Here is a 23,522-nt window from a genome sequence, read left to right on the forward strand (position 1 = left end):
ATTAATTATTCTGTTTTTTTCTCTTGAGGGATTATTGTCAGGCGTGTGGAGTAAGGAAACTTACCCAAGATTTCACCCTGCCGGGAATCGAACCCAGGTCTCTCACTTGCAAAGCGAGGGCTCTAATCACTGAGCTATAGGAATCCACATAAAGCTGAAGAAATCACTGCATCCCCCTGAGCTACACAATCCAATTTACATTCATATATAGCAGCTTTCACATCGGGAGGATGTCTCAATGCGTCTCCAACAGCTGGGGCAGGGAGAGAGACCAAGTGGTTCTCAGAGAGAGAGAGGGGGGAGGGTGGTTACGTGGCAGACAAGAAGAGCTGGAAACAATTAATGAATTTCTCTCAGAAGCAATATGTTTCAGAGACCCAGGGAGGGTGTTTGTCACTGGTTCTTGTCTGTGGCTGGAGATGAAATGCAACAGGTTGAACGATCTCCTTCTGCGACTGTAGGTTTAGACGCTACACAATGTTCGATAGTCGTCAGTGGTTGGGAGCAGCTCAGATCTGATCTCTCGATCATCATCTCGGAAGTGGGACCTGGTCAGGGAAATGGCAAAGGGAAGGAGAGCTATTAGGTGAAAGCAGAGGCTTTTAAAGCGGTTCTGGAAGCTTCCTCGGAAGAAGCGAGAACTGAGCAAAGGCAACTTCTACCAAGAAATGAAGCAGATCAATGGCTGAGTCACTCTGAAAGATGTGCGACTGCACAAGGACAATCCCAAATCTTTCACACCCTGGCTGAAGAGTGTTGGCCAAGGCTAGAGGGGCCTCGCCGGGTTAGTGCCAGTATTAGACAAGTCTGGTGTCTACAACAGACACACGAGGGGCTCCTTGGGGCCTCGAGGGAACATTTTGAGGAGGTGTGTAAAGTCTGTGTAAGGGTCAACAGTGGCTCATCCCTCTGGAAAGGGGGGTAAGGCAAGGCTGCCCATTGTCACCCACTCTGTTCGATGTGCTCATCAATGACGTGTTGGATGGCATCGAGGGAGAAGGACTTGATGTACCTGTTCCGCTCTGACAGGATTATGGCTTCTGATATGGTGTTGCTGGCGAACTCACCTGGGCTGCCTCCACCATCTTGAACACTAGGCCAACCAGTGGGACATGGTGATAGTCATCCCCAAGTGGGGAATCCTGATTCTAATGGCCCAAAAGAAAACATTGAGGGTGTTAATGGGAAGATACGAGGGGCTTCAGTCCCAACTGTTGACTCTTATTGGTACCTCAGGGTCGTGGCGGATACCAACGTGAGTCTGGACACTGTCCTGACGGACAGCGCTGAGAAGGGGCAAATGGCAATCCCTCTTCAAGCCCAGCAAGGTGCCAATGCAGGTCAGGCTTGTGGTAGACAAGGCCTTTGATTAACCAATCCTCCTTTATGCATCTGAGCTCTGGGAGGGCTCTGGCCTATCTGACACTGACCTGTCACTGAGCACTTGGAGGTGGAGATTGCTTCACATCAGGCACGTCTATTTGCCAATGCCCTTTACATGAGGACCTGGATTGAGCAGCTGGTGCTGAGTGAGTCTGGTACATGGCATTGGACTTGGACCTCGAGAACATCAAGGTGGTTTGCACTTCACATGCTGTCCTATATAGGTTCTCCCATCACCCTGAAGGCAGACGCCTGCCAGATAGCTGATAAGGAAACTCTGAGGCTTGGGGAAGCAGCTGCTGGAGGGTGTTACCTGGAGTCCGAGTTTGTAACATACGTTCATACGTCCAGCGCCTGGAATCCACTGTGATTGGTTGCAGAGAGACCAGCAGCTGCTGCTTAAACTCCACACCTCCAACTGGTGGAACCATCACTCAATAGGAAGGGACGTGTGCCTGAGCTGCGGACAGGAAGATGGTGGCAATGTCTCACTCATTTCATGCTGAGCTGTCACTGGGGGCAGGGAGTCATCCCACTCAGCTCCTATTAACCCTGCAGCCAAAGCTCCAACAGGTAGAATGGTCCTAGCTGGACAAGCAGTGGGAAAGCTTGTCAGGCAGTGATACCAATGGCAAGTTATACGGTTTTAGCTGGTTACCCCAACACACACTCTAGAATCCCCAAGCCTTGTTCTTGCCAACCCGCGCCTAATAGTTTCTGGAATTAGGTAAGCAGGGTGCGACCCTCTAGGGAGAGGGAGAGAGAGTGCATTCCAGTCCAACAATCTACCTCTGGGATTTCCATGTGTAATAATAATAATAATCCTTGCAGTTGATATAGCGTCTTATCATGTCTTCGACACGTCTCAAAGCACTTCACAGAATATACTGTAAATTGAACTGACTGCATACTTTATAGGCAAAACGCGGCAGCCAATTGCACACAGCAGTGTCCCACAAACAATCGTGGATTGAGTGACCAAATTATTATTTTTTTAAGGAATTTTACCCCTGGAAAAGCGATCTGCCAATCGACTAACAACCAGGTTCCTACTTATGGCTAAACAGAGGTGTGTGAAGTAAGGAAACTTGCCCAACATTTCGCCCTGATGGGAATCAAACCCAGGTCTCTCACTTGTGAGGCGAGTGTTCTAACCACTGAGCTACATGACTCCAATGTGTAGGTGGGATACATGGAAATCTCAGCTTGCTTTGGATTCTTATCGGTATCTCGGGTACCTAAACCTGGTGATGGGTTTCCGCATGTGTCAGACACCTGGCTGACGAAAAACTAAATGTTAAGGAATGCGAAAAAACCCTCATCTCAAGCAGGTATTTTCTGCCATTCAATGTAGATCACCTATCTGTTCGGTCCGTTACACTAGCAACAACTCTTTCTCGGGCTTTGATACATTCTCCAAACCTAACTTGCCAAGAAACAAAGTTTTTCATTAACCATGATGAGGAAGGTCAATGATAGACTCAAGCCCTGTGGCCAAAAAACATCCAGAATTTACATTCTAAATAAATAACAACTTTGGGCTCAGTATTGCAATCTCGTTTACTCCTCAGCTCTGAATGAGTTTCCGAGATAATATAATGGCCAATGTTATGCATGATTAACAGTGCAAACAGCCATGCACAATCCTATCACTGCCGTGTTATGCTTGAAAGGGAGATAAGAACATAGGAACATAAGAAATGCTAGACAAGAAAAGACCATAGTCCATCTAGTTCACTTTCCACCTTCCTGCTGGCTCCATACACATATGTCCCAAACTCCCCATAATGTTATTTCCTAAAACTATCTAAACTGTGTTTGAAAGAATCAACATTTCCTATTTCAACCATCTCCCTCAGGAGCCTGTTCCACAGGTTCACTATTCGCTCACTGAAATAGTGTTTGTGTAGATTTGTTCTGAGTTTACCCCCTGTTCAATTGCAGGTCGTCCTCTGGTTTTACTGTCCTGGACAAGTTGAAACAGCCTGTCATGATCTATATTGTTTTGCCCCTTTAGAATTTTAATGAAGACAGTAATCATGTCACCTCTCAATCTTCTCTTTTCCAGCGTCAATGCGCCCAATTTACTGGTCGCTCCTCACAGTACATTCCCTCCATTCCCTCCATCATTCTGATCGCCCTCCTCTGCATATCCTCGATTTCTCCAATATCCTTTTTGTATTGCAGCGACCAGAACTGTACACAGTCTAAGTGTGGTCTCACCCATGATTTATACAGTGGCAGGATTACCCCACTATTCCGGCTGCTATTGATCTTTTGATACATCCCAACATCTGGTTTGCTTTACTCACTGCCACAGAGCATTGTTGGGAGAGATTCAAATTATTGTCATTCAGGGGCCCCCGGTCCTTTTTAATTTTCCATACCTATTATTTTCCTTACATTCAAATAATAACCCCTTCCAGGATTTTTTGTCCCCTTGTGAAGTACTTTATATTTCTCCTTATTGAATTCCAATCTTCCCAATTCTCAAGTATGTTCAAATCCTCCTGTAACCTGTCTTGTTCAGCTTGGCTTAGTGTCATCTGAAAACTCAGTCACTGTGCTCGCGACTCCTAGTTCCAGATCATTCATAAAAAATTAAATAAAAGAGGTCCAAAAACAGACCCTTGTGTAACATTTTCCCAGTCTGATGACATTCCCTATACCATCATCCTCTGGGTTCTTCCGGTCAACCAGTTACATGTCCATTGTAATCCACTGAGATAGATGATAGGTTATTGAGGAAGGATGGATAAAATCTGCTGACTGCTTCTATGTCTGATGTGATCTACGTGGTTTGGCCAATTATTGTTCAACTGGTGGCCACAGAAACCCAGCTACAAGCTTCAAAATTATAGTACAGATATAAGCCTAATTCCAAGCAAAGCAAAATGTCCCCCGTTGACATCCTATTGTTCTTTTGGGCCTGGAAAACGTAACTTCAGTAGCACCACTTGCCACACAGGATGCAAAAATAAACTGAATAATAATAATCCTTGCATTTGATACAGCGCCTATCATGTGTTCGAGACGTCTCAAAGCGCTTCACTGAATATACGTAAAGTGAATTGACTGTATTTTGTGGGCAAATAAAATGAAGTTAAACATGTTCAAATTGTCAGATAAACCCTGTGAAACCAACTATCACAGCAAGTTTTTTAAAGTGTCATAGAATTAAATAGGATCACACAGACTGTACAGAACTGAACTAGGTCACTTGGTCCAGCTAACCAGTGATGGAGTTTATTTATTACCTTCCCCCACCCCTCTATTCTCTTCTCTTTTGTATATACGATAACAGAGGAAATACCAGGACTGAAAATCTACGACAGTTCAACTTGCAGAGAGAGAGAGAGTGAGGAAGTTTACACTTTGGGTTTGGCCATTCATTATAACTGATGCGGTCTTGATTAATATGACATGTTTCGCCCACAAAATATATAGTCAATTGACTTTACGGTAAATTCTGTGAAGTGCTTTGAGACGTCTCGAAGACATGATAAGGCGCTATATCACATGCAAGGATTATTATTATGATTGCTCCAGTTCAATAGTATTTTATCCCGATATATAGGGTAGAAAAGATTATCTAGGCAAATCTTGAGCCCAGGATGCAATTTTCACACAGAGGATTGTGAAAATGTGGAGTATTCTACTCCAGAAAGCCTGTAGCGGCAGAATCAATAGGGGTGTGTAAGAGAGAGAGTCAGAGACTTGGGTAGTAGAGATATTAAAGGTATGGCACAGGGGCAGGGCATTGGGATTAAAAGATCTGCCAAAATCTAATAAACTGGTGGAACAGGCTCAATGGGCTGAATGGCCTCTTACTGTTCCTATTTTCTTAAAAATATAAAGTACGACACGGTTGATTCACTGAAGTTCTCCTGCACCAGCAAAACTTATAATAATGCAACTTGTATTTGATATAGCGCTTTTCATGTCGAGAAGACATCTCAGAGCACTTCACAGGATTTTTACTGTAAAATATTAAATGACTGCATTCGTAGGCGATTGTGGCAGCTAATTTACATATAGCAACTATCCCACAAACAGCCATGAAGTGAATGACAGTTTTATCTGGGGGTTTGTTGGTGATGACACCAGGAGAAACTCCCACATTAAACTCTTTAACGTCCATCTGAACATGTGCAGTCGGGATCTTAGTTTAACCTCTGATCAGCAGCACTGACAGTGTAGCACTGTATGTAGCGCTGTATTGGGAGTGTCAGCCTGGACACTGAACTCCCTGTATGGGGCTTGAACCTACAACCTTCTGACTTCACTGGTGAGAGTGCTATCCACTGAGCCAGGCTGATACCTGCCCTTTTATAAAGAGAACTTGTTACCGTGTGAAGCCTCTCAAACACAAGACCTTCACACTCGCTGTGATGACTATTTTGGTCGACAATATAACTTACGAAAGATTATATTGCGTAAAACTGCTCCATTAATTTATTGTGATTTGTACTTGTTACACAACGTGAAATAGAGACAAACTGTCCACCTGCCAAATGAAGAGAAGTGGCTTTGCTGGCACCTTTAGCGGTTAATGTTCACAATCCTACATTTCTAAATTACTTTTTCTTCCAGAATTTGCTGTAATCATCCATTTTAAACTCCTCTTCCTCGAATTCCTCCTCCTTGTGTTTTGTTTTCTTGGCTTCTCGCCTGCGCATCCGGACTTTCCTCTCGTCCTCCGAAAGGAGGGAAATGTCCACTGGCATCTGTAACAAAATCATTTTGTCGTTATGTTTGCATGTCAATCACGGGCATCTCGGTCTGACAGGAACGAGGTGTTTAAGGCGATTCATAGCTCTGTCAAGACAATCCGACAGAAAAAACAATAGTCCTACAGAACAACTTTCAAGAGAGAAAGTAGATATTTGGGGAGGACAAGTTTGCAGGGCTATGGAGAGAGAGAGTGGGGGAGTGGGATTGATTTGGAAGCTCTTTTCAAAGTGCCGTCCCTGACACGATGGGCCGAATGGCCTCCTTCTGTGCTGTATAATTCAAGGATTCTACATTTGCATACAAAATGTTTTAAGAATATTTTCAGAAAACGCCATCTGAACCTATGACTGTTGGGTGTATAATGGTCTGCTTGATTGGCTCCAGCAGTATTTTCCCCCAACAATTATTTGAAGGTGATAAAAAAAATACATACATGCGTTCTCTTTCATGTTCTTGCTGCCATTTAACTCAGTTAAAGTGAGCTTTCAATATCAGCTGATCTTTCCTTTCCCCGTCTGCAGTTCTGTTAGGTGCAGATAATGCTCCAATTTTCAAATAGACAGCACCAAGATCCGACAAGTGCATTGATGTCCTTTTTACATATATAGATAGAAGCAAACTCATGGTCTTGTGTGTACTATCTCGTGATTTGTGAAGGGACTGTGCAGAATGGATATGAATATATGTAACAGTCTAAATTCAGATGGAAAAAAGCTTCTAAAGCAAACGGAGGCAAAAAAAGGGCATTTCACAGGAGGAAATCTCTACCTTGCACCAGGATTTTGAGTTTCCAATTTCAACTGTTATAATGATCATCCTTACATTTGATACAGCACCTTTCATGTCAGGAGGACACCTCAAAGCACTTCACAGGTTTTACTGTAAATTATAGTGATCAAGTATTTTGTAGTTAAATGCATCAGCCAACTTGCACACAGTAATGCCCAACAAACAGCCGTGAAGTGAATGACCACGTTTATCTGGGGGATTGTTGGCCGGGGCACAGGCAAGATCAGGATGAAAACACTTTGACAGAAGCACTCTCAGATTATATTGTGTCAGCCTGGCATAGTGGTAGTGGTCTCTCGCCTCTGAGTCAGAAGGTTGTGGGTTCAAGCCCCACTTCGGGACTTGAAATCACATAGTCTAAGATGAGGCTCCGATACAGCGCTAGCGGAGTGCTGTTGGAGGTGCTGTCCTGCGAATGAGACGTTAAATCGAGTTCCCTGTTCAAGTGGATGTTAAAGATCTCATGGCACTATTCAAGAAGAGAAGGAAGTTTCTCTTTCCCAGTGTTCTGGTCAACAACTCATGGCTGTTTGTGGGACACTGCTACATGCAAACTAGTTGCCACAAAATACACAGACAATTCACTTTACAGTATAGCTTGTGAAATGCTTTAAGACGTCTCGATGACGTAATAAGGCACTATATCAAATGCAAAAAAAAGTAAGGATTATTATTTATATAAATAGACCAATGGCTTGAACAAATATATCATTTGAGCCATGAACATAATCGAAAGGCATGAAACAATCAGTGTGGCTAGTTCACATGAACAAACTGTAAATGTTAACTGAAAAATATTATTGTTCTAAATGAACTGAATTCTGCCCCCACCAAATAATCCATTTAATCCTTACATATAGAATTCTTTTCGGTTCCTTGTATAGAATATTGATAGTGGATCCGTCAGGTTGAACCAGCAGAACAGGATACAGCCTGCCATAGGCTTGCCTTCCATGACGCACCACTGATGTTCTGTTAGAATTACTCCGCACAGGGATGCTGTGTGAGGGATTCATGGCACGGAGCAATCTGCAAAAAGCATTTTGTTGCAAGAACCTATTGAAAAGAAAAATTATTTCTATAACCTTTAATGCAAAGTTTTTTTTTCAAATGTATAAGTAAACAAATTTCATTTTGCGTTGTTACCCAGCTGGGGGGGGGGGGGGGGTGTGAATAAAATCCCAACCAGGGCATTGGAGGGGGTGCAATCTGCATTCACTGCATATGATATGATGTGATGTCAGCAGTGACCTGATGACCTGTTACCCAGGTAATTTTTTTTTAGCATGTAAGTTGCCGGCTGGCCCATGGAAGGCCAAAATGGCCAACTTGATGATGTTACCTCATGTCAATGTGTCAGTGGTGGCTTCCTGGTGGACATGTTTCATCACTTGGGTCCTCGGGCAACTTTTTAATATCCATATGTTCATTTCCAGCACAGATCAGGAGCCCAAGTGACATGTCCTTCAGGCACCAGGAAATCTACCATTTTTACATGGTCTGGACAGCGAGTGACGTCAGTGCCATTCTGCATGGGTGATGCTTAGCACCCTCTGAAATGGCTGCTCAGTTAGGAGGAAAGGGTAGTGAAGCCAATTCAATAACAACTTTTAAGAGAGAAGTGGATGGGTATTTGGGGAGGACAGGATTGCAGGGCTATGGAGAGAAAGTGGGCCGGTGGGATTGAGTGGGATTGCTCTTTTAGGAGCCGGCGCAGACACGATGGGCCGAATGGCCTCTTTTATGCTGTATGATTCTGTGATTCTATAAGAGTAACCACTATGATCTTTCTCCATCCACCGTCTCCTATGCTGTTCCAATGAGCCACAGCGCAAGCTCGAGCAAGCACCTCATTGATCTGCTAGGGAACCTTACAACAATTTCATACCATAACAGCTCACCTTCCTCCTCCCTCTCTTCTGTGATAACCACCACATCATCTTGGTCCCAGACACATCTTTTCTCTCCCTGATCTGCCTGTTTTGTTGCAAGTTTTTTCCCTCCACTTATGTTCTGCAATATTAACACCTCTATTCCCCTGCTGTTGAAAATCCCCCCCACCCCTTTGTTTTGCATCATTAAAACCTATTTAACTCATCATCCCCTGCCCTCTACCCCATTTTCTCCTTTGTCTTCCTTGCCCTGCCTCTGTTAACCCCTAAAAGCTTCTCCCTCCCAACATGCCCCAGCTCTGATGAAAGGTCGTGGACTCAAAACGTTGACTCACTTTTCTTTCTCCATAGATGCTGCCTGACCTGCTGAGTGTTCCCAGCGACTTTTGTTTCTACTTTCAAGATGAATACTGGAGCAGTTTGTACCCCACGGAATCCAGGGGAGCCCAATCGTGACACTCCCATCCTACTGAAGCTAACACACCACAAACCACATTACTGGGACTGATCATGGGACCAACATGGTTTGTCCTGTTAAACCATCGAAAACGTCCAATATCACCCAGTTCAGTACTACATGAGCCATTATGGAACACGTTTTTGATACCCCACACCCCCNAAAAAAGTTACGAGTATTTATTTATCGAACAGAGAGCTCACCAAAGTGAGGAGGGAACTGAGTGAGGTGGAACAGAGTGAGGATTCTACTTGAGGAATTTGGTGAGAGTGGGAATTCTTGAGCAAGAGAGAACTCTTTCTTTTAGCAAAAGAGTGGAGCTGCTTCTTGAGCAAAATAACTTTTCAAACAACAACAACAACAAGATTACATTTGTATAGTGCCTTTCACGTCGGGAGGACGTCCCAAGGAGCTGGACAGTGTACAGTATTTCAGACCCGAGCTGTGGTCAGGGAGGGAGAAGGGAGGGAAGTGGAAGCGGGTGGCCCATGGCATGGTTGAAGAGGAGGGTCTTGAGGCGGGACTTGAAAGAAGCTAAGGAGAGGGCGAGGCAGAGTGACTGGGGGATGGAATTCCAGAGGTTGGGGACAGAGTATCTGAAGGCTCTCCCGCCAATGGTGAGATGGGTGGGTCGGGGAACTTGGGAGCAGGTCGGAGGCGGCTGAGCGGTGGGAGCTGCCGGGTTGGTAGAGGGTTAGGAGGTCGCAGAGGTAGGGTGGGGCGAGGCCTTGGAGGGCTTCGTATGTCAGGATCTTGAACTGGAACCTCTGAAGGATAGGGAGCCAATGGAGTTGGGCGAGAATGGGGGAGATGGGGTCAAGGAGTTTGGTGCGCGAGAGGACATGGGCTGCAGAGTTCTGGATTATCTGCAGCTGTGGAGGGAGGAGTTGGAAAGGCCGACAAGCAGAGCGTTTGCATAGTCGAACCTGGAGGTGATGAGGGCATGAACAAGAATTTCAGTGGCCTGAGGTAAACAAACAGGTAAACAAGTCAAATCAGCAGTTAGTCTCAGGCCAGATGTTAGGGATTAGTTAATTATTTGCTGACCAGTTGAAACTGGTTGTATCAGAGGCCTATATAAAGGGGAGAATTGCGAGAGCAGAGGGAACTTTTAAGGAATTATTTTAAGGAATTTGGAAGACTGGGAATTTTAGATGGCATAGAGTGAGAATTCTGTTATGGAATTTGGCGAGAGTGGAAATTTAGTGCAGAGTGGGGGGAAAGAGATAATAATCATAAAATATATTTATATTAAAATAATATAAAACATGTCTGGAAATATGGCAGCGCAGCTGATACCGGTTGCGTGCACAATGTGGGAGCTCCAGGAGGCTTTGTGAGCCCTGGACAGACACGGTGTGTGTTGGAAGTTCCTCCGGCTGCTTGAGCTGGAGCTCAGAGTTTCTGAGCTGGTGTCACTACATAGCATACGGGAGGCTGGAGAGTTCATGGATCAAAAACGTTTCAGTAGGTGGTCACCCCACAGCCACAGAGGGTTCAGCAGGAGAGTGAGTGGGTGACCACTCGGCATGGTAGGGAGAGGGGACGGGCAGTACAGAAATCCCCTGAGAGTGTGCCACAAACTGGTTCTCTGCAGTGAATACCTGTCAGGGTGATGACACCTCTGGGAGGGGAGTCAAAAGCAAATGGATGCTCAGGGGGATACAGGGAAGAGTGTCAATGTAATTGTCATTGGGGACACAACAGTGAAACGAGTAGACAAGTGTTTCTGCAACTAAAGATGTGACTCTTGCATGTTATGTTGCCTCCATGCTGCCAGGGTTGAAGACATCACAGAACAGGTGCAAAATATTCTACAGGGGGAAGGGGAACATCCAGAAGTCATGATCCATGTTGGGAGCCATGATGAATGGAAAAAAAAGGGATGAGAACCTACAGGGAGAGCATCAGAAGCTAGGGAAAATGTTAAAGAGTAGGACATCAAAGGTGGTGATCTCTGGATTACTCCCAGTGCCTCGTGCAAGTGGATCAAAACAATAGGATCAAACATATGAATGTATGGCTGGAGAAACAGTGCAGAAAGGAGGGCTTCAGGTTCCTGGAACATTGGGACCAGTTCTGGGGTAGGTGGGTCCAGTAAAAGGTGGATAGGTTTCACTTGAACAGGACTGGGACCAATGTCCTCCCAGGAAGGTTAACTGATGCTATGGGGAAGGGTTTAAACTAATTTCAAGTGGGGAAGGGAATCAGGATGTAACATCAGAGAGGACAAACAAGTTACATAGAGGGCCGGGAGAGACGAATAGCAATGGGATTAGATGGGGGAGAAATGCAGAACAGACTCAGTGTCTTGGATGCATGTGTGTAAATGCACCCCCTCCTCGCTCCCTCCCTCCCCTCACCCTGACCATTTCCCCCCTCCTCGCTCCCCCCCCCTCCCCTCACCCTGACCATTTCCCCCCTGCTCGGGTCATGACCCAACTGTGCAGCGCTTTGGGACATCCTCCCGACGTGAAAGGCGCTTTATAAATGGAATCTTGTTGTTGTTGTTGTTGGAGTGTGATAATAAGGTTGGTGAGCTGCAGCTCAAGTTGTCACATGGGGTTATGATGCCGTGGCAATAACGGAGACTTGGCTCAAACACGGGCAGGAATGGGAGCTGAATATTCCTGGCTGCAATGTATTCAGGATGGGTCGGGAAGGGAAAAAAGGAGGTGGTGTGGCAATATTGATTAAAGACACAGTTATTGCCTTGGAAAGGGCCAATGTGCAAGAGGGTCCAAAACAGAATCTATTAGAGTTGATTAGAGTTAAGGAGCAGAAAATGAGCTGTTACTGTGTTAGGTGTATACTACGGACAACCGAATAGTGGGATGGAGATGGATGAGCAAATCTGCAGCAGATTTCAGAAAGATGCAAAACCAATAGAGTGGTGATAATGGGGGACTTCAATTGTCCTAACATAGACTGGCAAAATAACAGTGTAAAGGGCAAGGAGGGGGAAGGATTCCTGAAATATGTGCAGGATAACTTTCTGGATCAGTATGTTTCCAGCCCAATGAGGAAGGGAGCAGTGCTGGATCTCGTTCTGGGGAATAAAGTGGGGCAGGTTTCAGTGGGAGAGTATCTGGACAATAGTGATCACAACATCGTTAGGATTAGAGTAGTTATGGAAAGGGACAAGTATCAATCAAATGTGAAGATATTCAACTGGTAGAGGGCTAATTTCAGTGAATTGAAAAGGGATCTAGCCAAGGTGGACTGGAAAGAAAGATTGGCAGGTAAAACAGCCAACAAGCAATGGGAAGCCTTGAAGGAGGAGATAGTTTGGGGACAGAACAAATACATTCTCACAAAAGGGAAAGGTAGGGCATCCAAACCTCCCTGGATAAATAAAGAAATTGGGATTCAAATAGAACAGAAAAAGCAGGTTTATGATAAATGTCAGGTCTAAAATACAGAAGACAATCAAACAGAATATAGAAAGTACAGTGGAGAACTGAGAAAGGAAATAAGAGGGGCAAAGAGATTGTATGAGAAAAGATTAGCGGGTAACATAAAAAGGAACACTAAGGTATTTTAGAAGCATATAAAGAATAAAAGGTTAGTCAAAGGTAGGGTGGGTCCAATTAGGGACCAAAGAGGAAATCTTCTTGTGGAGGCAGAGGACATGGCTGACGTACTGAATGAGTACTTTGCATTTGACTTCACAAAAAAACGAGGATGCAGCTGATGCCACAGTATTGGAGGAGAGGGGAGAGAAATTGGATAAGAATAAACTGAGAGGAGGAACTAAAAAGGTTGTCAAGGTAGATAAGTCACCTGATCCGGACAGGATGCATCCTAGGATACTGAGGAAAGTAAGGGGGGAATTCAAGGAAGCTCTGGCCACAATCTTTCTATCCTTGTTGGACACCGGTGTGGTGCCAGAGGACTGGAGGTTTGCAACTGTTATTCCCCCGTACCAAAAGGGGTAGAAGGATAAACTGGGAACTACAGGCCAGTCAGCCCAACGTCAGTAGTGGGGAACTTCTAGAGACTATAATCCAGGACAAAATATATTTTCACTTAGAAAAATATGGGTTAATAAAGGACAGTCAACACGGGTTTGTTAAAGGCAAATCGTGTCAAACAAACCTGATAGTTTTTTGATGAAGTAACAGAGAGGGTGGATGAAGGTAGTGCAGTTGATGTAGTTTATGTGGATTTTCAAAAGGCGTTTGATAAAGTGCCATATAAGAGACTTATCATCAAAATATAAGCCCACGGTATTAAAGGGACAGTCCTGTAGCTCAGTGGTTAGTGCACTCGCTTTGCAAGTGAGAGACCTGGTTCAATTCCCGGCAGAGGGCGAAACCTTGGGCAAGTTTCCTTACTCCACACAGAGCCTAATAATAATCCCTCCAAAACAAAAACAATAATAAATTGGTCATTTTCAATCCACGACTGTTTGTGGGACACTGCTGTGCGCAATTGGCTGCCGCGTTCGCCCACAAATATACAGTCAATTCACTTTACAGTGTGTTCTGTGAAGCGCTTTGGGACGTCCTCCTGACGTGAAAAGCGCTATATCAAATGCAAGGATTATTATTATTATTATCATTATTAGTGGCAGTGGATACAGAACTGGCTGGGAGACAGAGAGCAGAGAGTGGTGGTGAACGGTTGTTTTTCTGACTGGAGGGAAGTGTGCAGTGGTGTCCTCCAGGGGTCGGTATTGGGATCATCTTAATAATAATTATAAAAATAATCCTTGCATTTGATATAGCGCTTTTCATGTCTTCTCGACATCTCAAAGCGCTTCACAGAATATGCTGTAAAGTGAATTGACTTATATTTGTGGGCAAACGCGGCAGCCAATTGCGCACAGCAGCGTCCCACAAACAGTCGTGGATTGAAAATGACCAATGTATTATTGTTTTGTTTTGGAGGAATTATTATTAGTCGTGGGGAATAAGGAAACTTGGCCAAGGTTTCGCCCTTGGGCAAGGGGGTGAAGGAACAGAGAGACCTGGGGTTCATATAAGTAAATCTTTGAAGGTGGCCGGACAGGTAGATACAGCTGTTAAAAACACATACGGGATACTGGGCTTTATAAATAGGGGCATAGAATACACAAGTCAGGAAGTTATGATGAACCTTTATATAAAACACTGGTTAGGCCTCAGTTAGAGACTGTGCTCAGTTCTGGGCCCCACACTTTAGGAAGGATGTCAAGGCATTGAAGAGGGTACAAAGGAGATTGACCAGGATGGTACCAGGAATGAGGGACTTCAGTTATCAGGAGAGACTGGAGAAGCCGGGATTATTCTCCTTGGAGCAGAGAAGGTTAAGAGGAGACTTAATCGAAGTTTTCAAAATTATGAGGGGATTCCATAGGGTGAACAAGGAGAAACTATTTCTGGTGGCTGGGTTGGTAACCTGAGGACACCGATTTAAAAGAAACAGAGGGGAGGAGAAATGTTTTCACGCAGTAAGTTGTTGGGATCTGGAATGCATTGCCTGAAAGGCTGGGGGAAGCCGATTCCTTAACAACTTTTAAGAGGAAAGTTGATAATAATTTGGGGAGGACATGTTTGCAGGGCTACGGAGAGAGAGTGGGGGAGTGGGGTTGATCAGGGCTATGGGGAGAGAGTGGGGGAGTGGGGTTAATCAGGGCTATGAGAGGGGAGTGGGGTTGATCAGGGCTACGGAGAGAGAGTGGGGGAGTGGGGTTGATCAGGGCTATGGGGAGAGAGCGGGGGAGTGGGGTTGATCAGGGCTATGGGGAGAGAGTGGGGGAGTGGGGTTAATCAGGGCTATGAGAGGGGAGTGGGGTTGATCAGGGCTACGGAGAGAGAGTGGGGTTGATTTGGAAGCTCTTTTCAAAGAGCCGGCACAGACACGATGGGCTGAATGGCCTCCTTCTGTGATGTATAATTCTATGATCTGTTCAGGTTTCTCATCTGGAGAAGTGGGGCAGGAGGGAAGCTTGACTCTGGAACACATTGCTGAAGGTGAGGTCAATTTCATGGTAATTGTTTCTGAAACTAAAGGTGATATGAAGCAAAGTTGGTCACCCCAAATTCATAGCATCTTCCTACCTGCCTCTATTCCCTCACTACCCTCCCACTGTGTCTGCCTCTCTCTTTTACCCCTTCACCCTCTCTCACTGTACTCTTTATCTGTTTGTTCTTAGTGTGCGCATATCTCACCCTCTCTTCACTCATTTTGTCGCACTGTGTGTGTGTGTGTGTCTCGCTCTCTCTCAGACTCTCTGATTTACTCACTACGTATCTCTGTGTGATTTACAACAACAACTTGCATTTATATAGCGCACGTCATGTAGGACAGCATCTCAGAGCGCTTTTATACATTCTCTCTCAATGTCTCTGATTTTCTCTCTTACTCTCTCTCTATCACTGTCTCGCACTCACTCTGTGTCATTTACGCTCTTTTTCTCCGTGTGATTTACTCACTGGGTCTCTATCCCAATCGCTCTCAGTGACTTTCTCTCTCTGTATTATTAAATATAAGGATTATCATATTGTACTCTGTGTGTGTGTCTCTCTCTCTCACTGTGATTCTCTCTGTATTACTAAATATAAGGATTATTATATATTATACTCACTATGTGTGTCTCTCGCGCTCACTGTGTGATTCTCTTATTTTCTCTGTGTCTCACTCACTCACTCACTCTCTCACTCTCTCTCGTCTGTCTCACTGTCTCTCTTCCTTGCGTATGTGATTTACTGTGTGCTCCATGTCTCTCTATCTCAGGGTGTGATCCCCTGTGTGTATATGTGTGTTGCCCTGTGTGTGTGTGTGTGTGTATGTGACCTTGTGTGTGTGTGTGACCCCCTGTGTGTGTGTGTATATGAGCCCCTGTTTGTGGGGGTGTGTGACCCCCTGTGTGTGGGGGTATGTGTGGGGGTGTGTGACCCCCTGTGTGTGTGTGTGTGTGGGGGGGTGTGTGTGACCCCCTGTGTGTGTGGGGGTGTGTGTGTGACCCCCTGTGTGTGTGTGTGGGGGGGGGGTGTGACCCCCTGTGTGTGGGGGTATGTGTGGGGGTGTGTGACACCCTGTGTGTGTGTGGGGGGTGTGTGACCCCCTGTGGGTGGGTGTGTGACCCCCTGTGTGTGTGTGGGGGGTGTGTGACCCCCTGTGGGTGGGTGTGGGGGGGGTGTGACCCCCTGTGGGTGGGTGTGGGGGGGTGTGACCCCCTGTGGGTGGGTGTGGGGGGGGTGTGACCCCCTGTGTGTGTGGGGGGGGGTGTGACCCCTGTGGGTGGGTGTGGGGGGGTGTGACCCCCTGTGGGTGGGTGTGGGGGGTGTGTGACCCCCTGTGGGTGGGTGTGGGGGGGGTGTGACCCCCTGTGTGTGTGTGGGGGGTGTGTGACCCCCTGTGTGTGTGTGGGGGGGTGTGACCCCCTGTGGGTGGGTGTGGGGGGGGTGTGACCCCCTGTGGGGTGGGGGGTGTGTGTGGGGGGTGTGTGTGACCCCTGTGGTGTGTGGGGGGGGTGTGACCCCCTGTGGGTGTGTGGGGGGTGTGTGACCCCCTGTGGTGTGTGGGGGGGTGTGACCCCTGTGGGGGTGTGGGGGGGTGTGACCCCCTGTGGTGTGTGGGGGGGGTGTGACCCCCTGTGGGTGGGTGTGGGGGGGTGTGTGACCCCCTGTGGGTGGGTGTGGGGGGGGTGTGACCCCTGTGGGTGTGGTGTGACCTGTGGGTGGGGGGGGTGTGTGACCCCCTGTGGGTGGTGTGGGGGGTGTGACCCCCTGTGGGTGGGTGTGAGGGGTATTTACTCACTGAACAATGTGTCGGACCCGAAACCGCTCCATCAGCACCGGAGCCGCCGCCAAACCTGTCCCCGGAGCCGCCAGACCCCGGACAGAGGTTCCTACCCCGACCCGCCCCCGCCCCGCCCCAGCATAGCCCCGCCCCCAGCCCCGCCCCCAGCCCCGCCCCGCCCCAGCATAGCCCCGCCCCCAGCCCCGCCCCCCAGCCCCGCCCGCCCCGCCCCAGCCCAGCTCCGCCCCCAGTCCAGCCCCGCCCCCAGCCCCGCCCCCGCCCCGCCCCCAGCCCCGCCCCGCCCCCAGCACAGCCCCCAGCCCCGCCCCCAGCACAGCCCCGCCCCCAGTACAGCCCCGCCCCGCGCCCCGCCCCCAGCACAGCCCCGCCCCGCCCCCAGCACAGCCCCCAGCCCCGCCCCCAGCACAGCCCCGCCCCCAGCACAGCCCCGCCCCGCCCCCGCCCCGCCCCCAGCACAGCCCCGCCCCCAGCACAGCACAGAGCCCCTGTGGCGAGAGCCGGGATTGCAGCAGTTGTCCTGGTGTTGGATAATGGTGGAATTGTGGCAGTTGTTGATCAGTTGTTGATCAGTTGTTGATCAGTCGCCGCGAACACAAACTGGAAGAACGGCTTCTGAGGGAGCAATAACAATGCCGGGATTTGACCGGCGCCGCGTCACGTCATCAAAACATCTCAAAGCGCTTCACAGGACACACTGTGAAGTGAATTGACTCTACACTTTGTGGGCAATAAGTGTGGATTGAAGCACTTTCCATAATTCTCACGGAGTGCAGTGATTGTACGTAAGAGCGGAGTCGGCCCCTGAGCCGGTCCCGCTTTCCCGCGTCTATTAGCCTTGAAAATTTTTCAACGGTCTCTGCCTCCACTGCCCTCTGGGGAGTGAATCCCACTGCAGCCTGAAAACACGATTCCTTATACAACTTCTGAAGGTTTCAGCTCGAGTTTAAGATAATGGCCTCTGGTCCTCAATTCTGCTGACGAAGAAACAGTTGCTCACTATTCAACCTGTCAAAGCTCTTTATAGTTTTTGCAGTAAACCCTTTGGGACATTCTGACCGATAAGATGCTATAATCACACGCAAGAATTGTGTTTTATTATTATATGATTTTGCACAATTAGATTTCCTTTTTGGCAACATGTAAAACTATTTTGCACCACAGGAAGGAAATGAACTAAGGCTTGAGTTTAACATCCTGGGATAACACACTGCAACAAGCCGACTTTAAATGGCCTGATGATTCTTGATAATATTTTGACCTGAAGCTCATGTCATTTCAAGTCCTGGATTGATAGATGGTCCACGATTCCTGCCCCGATCCCGTCTCCCAGCACAGTCACCATCGTTCTGAAGCGGTCCCCTAACCAGCAAATAAAGGAAATAAATTAGCGCTACTCACAGGAGGGGTTAAACGGCACAGAGGTCTGCATCTCTAACACGTGTCAGCCTGGTTCAGTTGTCCTACTCTCACCTCCAGGTCAGAGAGTGGTGGGTTCAAGCCCCACGTCAAGATCACAGTCGATGCAGCGCTGGGGGGAGCAGTGCATCGTTGGAGTTGCCATCCTTTGGATGAAGCGTTAAATGGTCAGTGGATGTCAAAGATCTCGATTCGCAAAGAGAAGGGAGTTTCTCCCCAGTGTCCTGGCCAACAATCCCCTTTGATAAAACTGATCATTCACTTCATCGGTGCTTTTGGGACATTACTAAGTACTAATTGGCTACTGTGTTTGCCTACAAAATACACAGTCACTACACTTCACACAAACGCAGTAAAGTTCTTGACTTTATAGATATATCAAATGCAAGGATTATTATTATTATAGGAAATGCGTAACGAAAGTAAAACCACTTGCACTTACGTGGCAATAATTGAATAACAATGATAGTTACAGCAATGATTGAAGTATAATCATTGAATAACATCTCAAGGCACTTTATAAAGCCGGGGTAGGAAAGAAACCAAGGAGAGGGGAGCAAGAAAGAGAGAGGTGACCATAGGCAGAGTGGAACAGGTAGGTTTTAAGGAAGTGATAGAGATGGGGTGAGATTGAAGGGAAGATGGAGGGAGTTCTGGAGGTTAGGGATGTTGTGATTGATCGAGCTGGAAAGATTTTCTGTGAAGGCCTAATTCCAGAGTTCTGAATTAAGGAATCCTGACAGAAATCTCCACCTTTGATGTTTTTAAAACACAACCACAGACAGAATCACGGAAATAACAGATAAAGCAAACACTGACGATGTTCTTGACGACGGGGCATTCAATGAACAGCGCACGGACAGCCCTGCATTATCTCTAAGCTTTTATTTGTTTGTTTGTTTATTGATTGATTGATTGATTGATTTCACGTGATACACGCGTCATAGCGAGGTTAACAATGAAAAAAATCCCTTGCATTTGATGCAGCTCCCGCCCTTCACCTCGAGAGGACCCCAGTCTCAACGTGGGCATCGCCAGGAATCCAGTGTAAGGTGCAGTGACTGCGGCAAACAGACTGAGCCAGCCTGACATCTCCCTTAACTAACGTGAGCTAAGCAGACACACGCAGAGGACAAATCTTTCACTTATAGGAGCCAGTCCACTGTCAGTATGTCATCGAACGGCAGACCCACCGCAGCTAACGTGGTCATCATGGCAACTGCCCCTGTGCTCGGTACCCCGGAGCCTGCTCTGCTGGAGACTGTGGCTGTGAGGTTTGGAGAAGATGAGAAGATAAGAACATTAGAATTCGCTGGCGAGAAAAGTCTATCTAGTTGGCCTCCTTCCACTATCCCGGCACGCGCTTGACATCCTAAACTATACCCCAGATGAAAAAATAAACAAAATAATAATAAGAAAATAATAAAAGAAAATTTACAAACGTTAATGACAACTTGCACCACCTCAGGCCATTCCTTAACGCCCCTCCCATCCCACACTGCCCCTCTCCCCCCCCACCACACTGCCCCCTCCCCCCACTGCCCCTCTTCCCCCCCACCACACTGCCCACTCCCCACACTGCCCCCTCTCCCCCCCACCACACTGCCCACTCCCCACACTGCCCCTCTCCCCCCACCACACTGCCCCCTCCCCCCACTGCCCCTCTTCCCCCCCTACACTGCCTCTCTTCCCCCCCCCACACATTGCTCCTCCCCCACTGCCCCTCTCCCCCCCACACATTGCTCCTCCCCCCCACTGCCCTCTTTTCCCTCCCCTACATTGACCCTCTCTTACCCACCCCACTGCCCCTCTCCTCCCACACTGCTCCTCTCCCCCACACTGCTCCTCTCCCCACACTGCTCCTCTCCCCACCCCACTGCCCTCTCCCCCACACTGCTCCTCTCCCCCACCCCATTGCCCCTCTCCTCCCAAACTGCCCCTCTCCCCGCCCCACACTGCCCCTCTCCCTCCCCCCCCCCCCCCCCCCCCGACATTAACACTCTCCCCCCATCACGGTGGCCCTCTACCCCTGTGTACTACCATTAATTTCCAGGTTGACGAAAGCCAAAGCTTGAGGAGACCAGTGTGTGGATTGGGGATAACTGCTGGGAATTTCATTATCTAAATCACCCACAAAATACACAGTCACTCCACTTTACAATGTATCCTGTGAAGCGCTTTAAGACTTCTCAATGAGGTGATGAGGCGTTTTATCAAATGTAAGGATGATTATTATTATTAAAACCGCAGCAGCCCAGAGAGTTCACTGGGGGTAACTGCTGGAATTCAACCCAATAAATCCATGTAGCAATTCACTTGCGAAAGCTGACTATCAAGCTTTCCGTGGCTTGCGTGTGCAGACCAACCCCGGCCATTGCCAGGTTAACAGGAGCCAAGAGGGAACAATCCCAACTCTATTGACTGCTTTTCCACCATCACCATTCACCCAGTTTCCTAAACTGAAGTTGTGGCTGTGAAGTGATTCGATGCGAATACCGACCTTAAGACGATTATCTGTGTGAAGTTCAGGGAGTAACCGTTAACCTGGCAATAAAAATGACAGCCACAGCTTGATACAGGGCAGAACCGTTCAGGTTGATTGTAGTCGCTAATGGGAGGAAAACCCTAGACACAGTGTTGCTGACGCCAATCTTTTCTTCAACGGATTTGAAAGTCACAGGCAAGGTAGCTGAACTGTAATGGGACATAATAATGGAGAAGGAGAATTGAGGTTTTATTATTGACATTGAAGGCACCACAAAAGGATTTGGGGATAGTTTTAGAGTGAAAAGATATCAGCCTTGTTCAATTGCTAGAACACGCCTCTGAGTCGGAAGGTTGTGGGTTCAAGGTGTCAGGACCTTGAGCTCACATAGCCTAGGCTGACACTCCAATGCAGTGCTGGAGGTGCACTGCCTTGTTAGAGGTGCAATCCTTCAGATGAGACATTAAACCTCGTGCTCATCAGGTGGATGCTAAAGATTCTGTGGCATTACCTGTAAAGAGCAGGGAAGATTCTCCCCCGGTGTCCTGGCCAACAGTCATTCACTTCATGCCTGTCTGTGGGACATTGCTATGCTCAAATGGGCTGCCATGTTGACCTACAAAAACATACAGTGACTACACTATTCAGTAAATCCTGCAAAGCACTTTGAGATGTCCTCCCCACATGAAAGGCCCTGCATGAAACTCAAAGATTATTGTTGTTATTATTATTATTATTATTAATGCATCCCACAAACTCAAACATAAGGATTGGTTCTTGAACCATTCTGCCCTCCGTGTCTGTGCTGGCCGGCTCTTTGGCCCACTGTCCCACTCTTTCCCCATTTAAAGAGAAATAGAGAGAGGGAAAGTGAGGTGGAGAGGTAGAGGAGGGAGTACCAGTTGTTAGGGTCATATTTAGAGGCTGAAGGTTTGAGCTGTACTGACTCTGTGTGGTCTGAGTTAGCTGAGTGGAGAGAGGGGGCAAACAAGCAAGGGTGGGTTGGAGAAAATGACATTAACCCATTTTTTGTGCTATTTAACCCAAATTTATCCTCATTTCCTACACTGGGGGAGGAGGGTGGTATTGCAATAAGCCACAATCCTTTTAGCAACCAAACATTTGTCCCGCTCCTTTCTGTTTGGAACGTACGTGGCATTCCTTCATGGGCTCTGCTCTTTGGAGGGAAATAATCATATCTCTTGCTCTCTTACCCTCCAAGAACGGTTGTGATGTACAAACCTAATTGTTTGAAAATCTCCCAGTCGTCCATTTCAATAATCTTGCTGGCAATCAGGAAAAACAGACCAACGGGCATGTATCTGGGTGGACAAGGTACAAACATAATGGATAACAGGAGTGAGAATAATATTGCTTGTGTTCGATATCGTACCTTTCACATCAGGAGCACAAACTGCTTCACAAGATTCACTGTAAAGTATAGTGACTGTGTAAATTATAAACAGGTGTAGGAGCACACAGAAATGTCTCACAAAAGCCATGAATTGAATGAACAATTTAACTGGGGGTGGGTGGGTGGTGGGGGAGGACCACAAAATTGTCGGCCAGGACCCTGAGAAGCCCCCGCCCACACCCTCTCCATCTCCTTTGATCATTAATGTCGACCTCAACAGGCAGGCGGGATCTCGGTTTAACGTCTCATCCAAATGACGGCATCGCTGGTAAAGTAGAGCTCCCCCCAGCACTGCAGTGAATTGCCAGCCTGGCCTACAGGAGCTCAAAGTGCCCGACTCGAGGCTTAAATCTCCTACCTTCTGACACAGAAGGCAGAGTGCTACCACCTGAGCCAGGGTGACATAACTGGGTGATTGGCTCTGAGTTACGTTTGCAAGGCAGAAGGTGATTTACAAGAAGTGATGGGCCGATCTCTTGCAATCCTGTACTCGCCACATTACAATAGTAACCACTCTCATTATGACTTTGTTGAAAGAGTCAAAGATTGAGATTAGTGGTGCTGCCTCTTTTCCCATCTTGCTCATGATCAGACCAAGCACAATGCAGAATGCCATCAGGCCCAACACATTCATTGACTGGCTCGTCTCCAGCACGATTCTGAAGTCCTTCCTCAGTGGCTCCTGAACAAGACAGAGAGTGGAGTCCTGTAGCTCAGTGGTTAGTGCACTCGCTTTGCAAGTGAGAGACCTGAGTTCAATTCCAGGCAGAGGGCGAAACCTTGGGCAAGTTTCCTTACTCCACACAGAGCCTAATAATAATCCCTCCAAAACCAAAAACAGTAATAAATTGGTCATTTTCAATCCACGACTGTTTGTGGGACATTGCTGTACGCAATTGGCTGCCGCATTCGCCCACAAATATACAGTCAACTCACTTTACAGTGTGTTCTGTGAAGCGCTTTGGGACATCCTCCCAACATGAAAAGCGCTATATCAAATGTAAGGATTATTATTATTATTATTATTATAGAGAGAGAATGGAAGGTACAGGATCCAGAAGAAATCATGGTGGGCAGCAAATGTTTCTTTGTTCCTTACACAAAACCACATCATAGGTTCAGATGAAGACTCTTCAGCCCATTTTATCTCATCCTCCCAGAATCCACATCCTACCGCCCTCCCATCACAATATCCAGCTGCTT

At 47.2% G+C, this 23,522-nt stretch overlaps 1 protein-coding gene across 1 annotated transcript; it reads right to left on the bottom strand.

The window, feature by feature from the left end:
* Window positions 1-5,815: 5,815 nt before the first annotated feature.
* mrpl55 (mitochondrial ribosomal protein L55) lies at window positions 5,816-17,114 on the bottom strand. Its single transcript, XM_042335247.1, has 3 exons — window positions 17,002-17,114; window positions 7,761-7,962; window positions 5,816-6,110 (listed from the first exon to the last, which is right to left on the bottom strand). Exons 1-3 carry the CDS (start codon window positions 17,031-17,033, stop codon window positions 5,961-5,963), a joined length of 384 nt encoding a protein of 127 aa, XP_042191181.1. The 5' UTR covers window positions 17,034-17,114; the 3' UTR covers window positions 5,816-5,960.
* Window positions 17,115-23,522: the final 6,408 nt, after the last annotated feature.

This window comes from Callorhinchus milii, unplaced genomic scaffold (genome assembly GCF_018977255.1).
Source record: "Callorhinchus milii isolate IMCB2004 unplaced genomic scaffold, IMCB_Cmil_1.0 Scaffold5, whole genome shotgun sequence".
NCBI lineage: Eukaryota > Metazoa > Chordata > Chondrichthyes > Chimaeriformes > Callorhinchidae > Callorhinchus > Callorhinchus milii.